Genomic DNA, 5,684 nt, shown 5'->3' with positions numbered 1-5,684 from the left:
TCAATTTATAGATTAATCAGATTGTGTCCTTGGACTATATAGAGAGGAAGGGGCCGTGCTAGACAGGTTAGTGCATCTCTTTGATATTGGAGGTGAACGGAACCGTTGTGCAGCTGAAGGTAAGAGTTTCTAATGCTGTGTTAAATTATTGCTTGTAATCACTGATGATCTGCTGAAAGCGCGTAAAGGCTGGAGATATCTATCAAATGCAAGCTCCAGGGATAAAGCGGCTCAGTTTGTGCAAAGGAAAAGAAGCCTCACTCATGGAATGGTGTGTGAACGAAATAGGGAGATTTTCAAAGGCAAAATCGGCAGCACGGGGGCCAGCATCTGCTGAAACTCACTGGAAGTTGGGCCTTGGACTCCGTTTGGCTGCTTTGTAATCCCAGGTTTAGGGAGCAGAGAAGAACCAGTCGACATATTTCATTTGGACTGTCAAAAAGCCTTCGGCAAACTCCCTCGCCGTAGAGCAGTAAGGAATCGAAGCAGCCCTGGGGTGGGAGGCAAGGGAGTGTCATGGAGCAGAAACGGGACAACAGCCAGAGAACAGAGGAGTTTGCAGCGTTGTTGTAGCCGTGTGGGTCCCAGGATATTAGAGAGACAAGGTGGGTGAGGGAATAGCTTTTTTGGACCAGCTTCTGCTGGGGAGAGACACAAGCTCTCGAGCTCCGCTGACCCTCAGAAGAGCTCTGTGTCGCTCGGAAGCTCATCTCTTCCCCCACCTTGTGTCTCTAGAAAACAGAGCGGGAATTCATGGGAATTTTGTGTGATGGCAAAAGCTTAAAAGTGGAGGCCTCCAAGCTCTATCCTAGACCCAGCGTTCAAGGTACTCAAATGATCTGCAAGGGGGGTGAGCGAGGAGGTGGTGAAATCTGCAGAGGAGGCCACTTACTGAGGTTAGTCGGGAACTTCAGCGAGATCGAATGGAGCTGGGTCGATGGGCAACACGATGGCAGATGAAGTTGAGTTTTGATCAATGCAAAGTAACACACATGGGGAGGTCAGGGGTTTGTAGCACGCCTAGACCTGACAGGTTCTAACTGAACCGGGCTGATCCAGAGAAGGGACCAGAGCGTCCCCGTAGGAAGATCAATGGACACCTCAGCTCGCTGTGCAGCTGCAGAAGAGAGAAGCGAAGAAGCCATTGGGCTGCCCAAGGGGGTGGAGATAATGTGGAAAACACTGTAGTGCCCCTCTGCAGATGAGCAGGACGCTCTGACCCTGGTGCCCCACAGGCAGCGCTGGTCGCCCCATGTCAGTAGGGACGGTGCAGATCTGGAGCAAATACAGACGAGGGAGTGAAACCTGGGCCCGATTCCCAGCTGGGGTCAATTGGTCGTAGCTCCATTGGAGTCAATGGGGACAGACCCCAGCCGGTTTATACCAGGGTAACTGTTGAAGTCAATGGACCCATAGGCTGGCTGGAGCCCTGGATGTCTGGCAATACGTACACAGGCTATAGGCTGACTTGCTGTTTAACTGTTTCCTTCTACACTGAAGCTATTTGGTGTAAGAAGAATTGAGGCAGGGGCAGGTCGTGTCCCTGTGACTTTCACTGGCTCCATTTAACGTCTCCGCTTTGCTTGTCACCATGATTCCGTCCGGAACAATGACTATTACAGGGATTGCCCTACGGAGCGCCCGTCTCCGGATGTCCCGGAGGCCCCGCACTGCTACTGCTCGGCATGTCTGGGGCATGGGGAGCTGGGAGAAATTCTCTAACTGAAACTTTTCTCAGCTAAAAAATGCAGGTTCGGGGCAACTGAAACATTTTGCAAATTTGTGTCAATTTTGCTGCATTGCTTCAGCCGGAAAAATTTTTAGAAAAACAAATCCTGAAAAAAGGAAACGTTGTGTCTGGACATTTCCAGAATTGAATGTTTTGATTTTTTTCAACTCAAAGTGTCTTTTCATTTCAAAACTGATGGCAATTTTTATTTTAAAACCAATTTAAAAATATTTTGAGATACTTGAAAAAGAAACAAAACCATTTTTTGTTCAGCTTTCTAGTTAGATGAGAATTTGGGGCCAACCAAAAAAACTCCCCTCCCGCCATCTTTGACAACTGCCAGTGAACCAAAAAATCGGTTATTTGTGCAGCTCTGTTGCCTGGTGCCTCCCCCCTCGAATCTCGGCTGGAATTCTCTTTCCCTCCTCATTTCGGTCTTGACTCTCTCCTCCTCCCCCCTGGCAGAGGTCGCTGTGTCAGCCGTGAGAAGTTCTGTTCAGCTCCGAGCCCAGCCCCGTGCACCTCCCAGCACCAGGATGGTTTCCTTCATCCTCTGCCTTCTCCCTGCTCTCCTAGCTACAACGAGTGCACAAACTACCCCAGGTGAGTCATCCGTTGCTGTGCCCATGTAACCCACCCTGGACTTGGACCCTTTACACCCCACGGATCCCCAGTCAGGGGAACATCCAGCATGTGCAGGGAGGGGGGATTATTTCTGTGTGGGGTACAGGGTCCTGTCTACACTACGGCTACTGTAGTGGCTTATCCACAGCGGTGTAGTTGGGCCGACAGAGCCCCGTAGTGAAAACACAGCTTATCCCAATGGACGGGGGTTTCCATCCCTCTAGGAACTTCCCTCCCCGAGTGATGGAAGCCGTGTTGAGAGAAGCTTTCACCCATCAACCTCCATCTCCTCCAGGGGTTAGACTGGCCTCACTGCAGTGCTCAGGGTGTGACTTCCCCAAGTGCCGTAGCTATAACAACCTAACTGTTGAGTGTGGACCAGGCCTGAGGGACACCGTTACTGGACACTGCCCTGAATTCTTATTTCCACAAAGGCCCCTCTGCACTGCTTTGGCAGCATAAAGGGGACTCAATATAGGACTAAATGACACTGCTATAGGGGATTGAGTGTAACCTGGAATCAGGCCTACAATTTCTGGTAGCAGAGGGCTCTCCAACCAAGGAAACAAAGGCAGAATGAGATCCAATGGCTGGGAGTTGAATTTAGACCAGTCGAAGGTGGAATTAACCCTGGCACCAACTTCTCAAAGAGGGGTGGGGGTGGGGGGTGGATTCTCCATCACTTGGAGTCTTTACACCGAGATTGGATGTCCTTCTGAAAGACTGGCTCTAGCTCAACCATCAGATATGGGCTGCATGGCGGAAGTGCTGGGTGAGGTTCTCTGGCTTGGGCTATGCAGGAGCCCAGATTAGATCAGCATCAAAGCCTGAAAATCTAGAACACTCTAAAAGAAAAGTTGTGAAGCTGCTGCACTTACACAGCTCGTGTGCAGGGCGCTGTACATAAGGACTGAAGTGCGGAGATTCTCGACTTACAGGTCCCCAAGAGGTCTGTGCGTGTCCATGCGCTGTGGTTAACGTGACTGTATCAATGGTAATTTGGGGACCAACAGTTTTTTGCCTGGCAATTTCCATCCTTCCCATCCCCCACATATTGCGAACGGCTGGGCTGATCCAGAGGGATGTGGGCAAAGTTGGCTTTAACTTAAGCCGAGGGCCACGTAACCAGCTGTAAACCTGGGGGCCAGTCCATCACAGAGCCTTCCCAATGGGGAGCAATCCCCACAAAGCTAAGGGACAAGACATCTGGTTTCTGCACCCCAAACCTTTCTGTCAGACCCCTCCGCTGGCCGGCTGGCAGCGCAGACAACCTGGCCACACTCACCTCAATGGTATTTCCCTATTTCTGTGCAACAAAGTAACTTCTGAACGCTGCGTTCCATCAACTCCAACATTGCAGGGGATGTTCTAGACACCACTGGGCAGAACCCTATTGAGTTTATATGTGGGGGGAGGGGTGGAATCAGAAAACCAGAAAGGGGAAATCGGGGACACACTGAGCCCCTTGGCTTCTGGCCAGCCCAGCCACACTTTCAACCACCTCTGTAACTGTGTGTACGTCAAAGAACTGGTTGATGGGACCATTGACACCTTCCCGCCCATCAACCCCGCCCAGCCCAGCACTGCCCAGCGTCCCCATGGAGCGCAACATGTTACACCCTGAGCAGCTGATCTCCCAGACAGAAAGACGGATGATGGGGGGCGGGGGAGGGGGAGCACACAGTGGCCTGGGCATGGGGGGAGAATGGGGGACCCTGATATGGGGAGGGGGAACAGGGGACACACAGAGCCCCTGGCATAAGGTAGGGGGTGGGGGAGTTAGCCTGGCATCCCTGCAATAGAAGGGGATGGAAGGGGAACTCAAATTTGTGAGGACAATGGGGGGCTGCAAGGAGCCCTGGGTGGTGCAATGGATTCAGGTAACGCACGCTGAGAAGTGAGTGACTCTCGGGTAATGTGAATACCTTTAAAACAGGAATGAGATTTTTGGTGGGCGGGGCTTAATTTGTGGGTGGAGCTTGGGAAGAGCACCATCCCCTTCACCCGTCCCCAGTCTGACCCCCTGGGTACCGCTGGCCCAGGGGCTGAAAGTGTGTAATTGCCGAGTGTCCAGGAGGAAATTAGGTCCGTTAACCCCTCGGCTTGTTTGGAGCAGAGGGGGAAGACTGGGGCTAAGGGACGTGTCAGAGTGACACTGTCACCCCACAGTAAAAAGGAAACACTTGTTCTTCTTTCTCCAGCACAAAATGTGACATGCAAACAGTGCTCCGGCTCCGCAGACTCCTGCCAGCCTGCAGATGGGACCTGCTCAGCAGACACGGCTAAAGGCGGCTGCTTTACGATAGCTGAAGAAAATACACTGAGTAGGTGACACTGCCGCCACCCCAGGCACATCCTACCCTGCAGTCTGTCACCATCCACATCGCTAAGGCCAACCCCAAACAGTCCATCGACAAAGCACATTCACCCGGCACAGAACTCTCAGTCTGGGCTCAACATGGCCTTTATTCAGGCAACGTTAAGTGTTGCGACCGGAAGACTCGGCGGTTTGAAATCCTGCCCCTTGGAGCCAGTTGCAGATCTCCCATTGACTTCAATGGGGTCAGGATCTCACCCCTTGGGCTTTAGTTATTGATTTTTATTCACTAAGTTTTCATCCCCGCAATGGACGGCTGCGCTGCAACAAGCGAAGCTGCTTTGGGTGGAAATGCCCGTTGTGAATCGTGTTAAAAAAGGAAATTGGTGCTGAGATCCCTTGGACACTGCCGGGCTCCCAATGTCCTGTCTGAAGCTGATAGTCACCTGCTCAGGGCTGGAGCTCTGCCTTACACGGTTCTGCCCTTGCTTGGGATGCAAATTCAAGATAGTTTCTGCCTGTTAGACTTAAAGAGATTGCAAACCGTCTCCATGTTCAACTCCCTGAGCTCAGGCCAGCGGATCTCGCTAGTTCCCTTCTCAACATTTTCCCTTTTGAAACTGAAAACCTGAGTTACACACCTGGTTTTGTTCATCCTTCCTTTGATTTAAAGAGATTTAATGTTTCCTTTCATTTATCCTGTAAGCAGGATGCATAGCACAAATCAGCTTTAATGTGATCTATTGATCTATCGATCTATCTATCCCCATCCACCCCATCCACCCCCTCTATCTATCTATCTATCTATCCCCATCCACCCCCTCTATCTATCTATCTATCTATCTATCTATCTATCTATCTATCTATCTATCTATCTATCCCCACACACCCCATCTATCTATCTATCTATCTATCTATCTATCTATCTATCTATCTATCTATCCCCATCCACCCCCTCTATCTATCTATCTATCTATCTATCTATCTATCTATCTATCTATCTATCTATCTATC

At 50.7% G+C, this 5,684-nt stretch overlaps 1 protein-coding gene across 1 annotated transcript in view; it reads left to right on the top strand.

Annotated features, from left to right (window-relative positions):
• Positions 1 to 2,265: 2,265 nt before the first annotated feature.
• Positions 2,266 to 5,684, top strand: part of LOC117869621 (phospholipase A2 inhibitor and Ly6/PLAUR domain-containing protein-like) — a 23,615-nt gene continuing 20,196 nt past the window's right edge. The window contains exons 1-2 of the mRNA XM_034756601.1: positions 2,266 to 2,314; positions 4,555 to 4,677. Coding sequence (XP_034612492.1) covers positions 2,266 to 2,314; positions 4,555 to 4,677 — 172 coding nt within the window. The remainder of the gene's footprint in view (positions 2,315 to 4,554; positions 4,678 to 5,684) is intronic.

The sequence above is a fragment of the Trachemys scripta genome, chromosome 24 (genome assembly GCF_013100865.1).
Source record: "Trachemys scripta elegans isolate TJP31775 chromosome 24, CAS_Tse_1.0, whole genome shotgun sequence".
Classification (NCBI taxonomy): Eukaryota; Metazoa; Chordata; order Testudines; family Emydidae; genus Trachemys; species Trachemys scripta.
The sequence above is the reverse complement of the archived record's forward strand: the minus strand, read 5'-3'. Positions and strand labels throughout refer to the sequence as shown.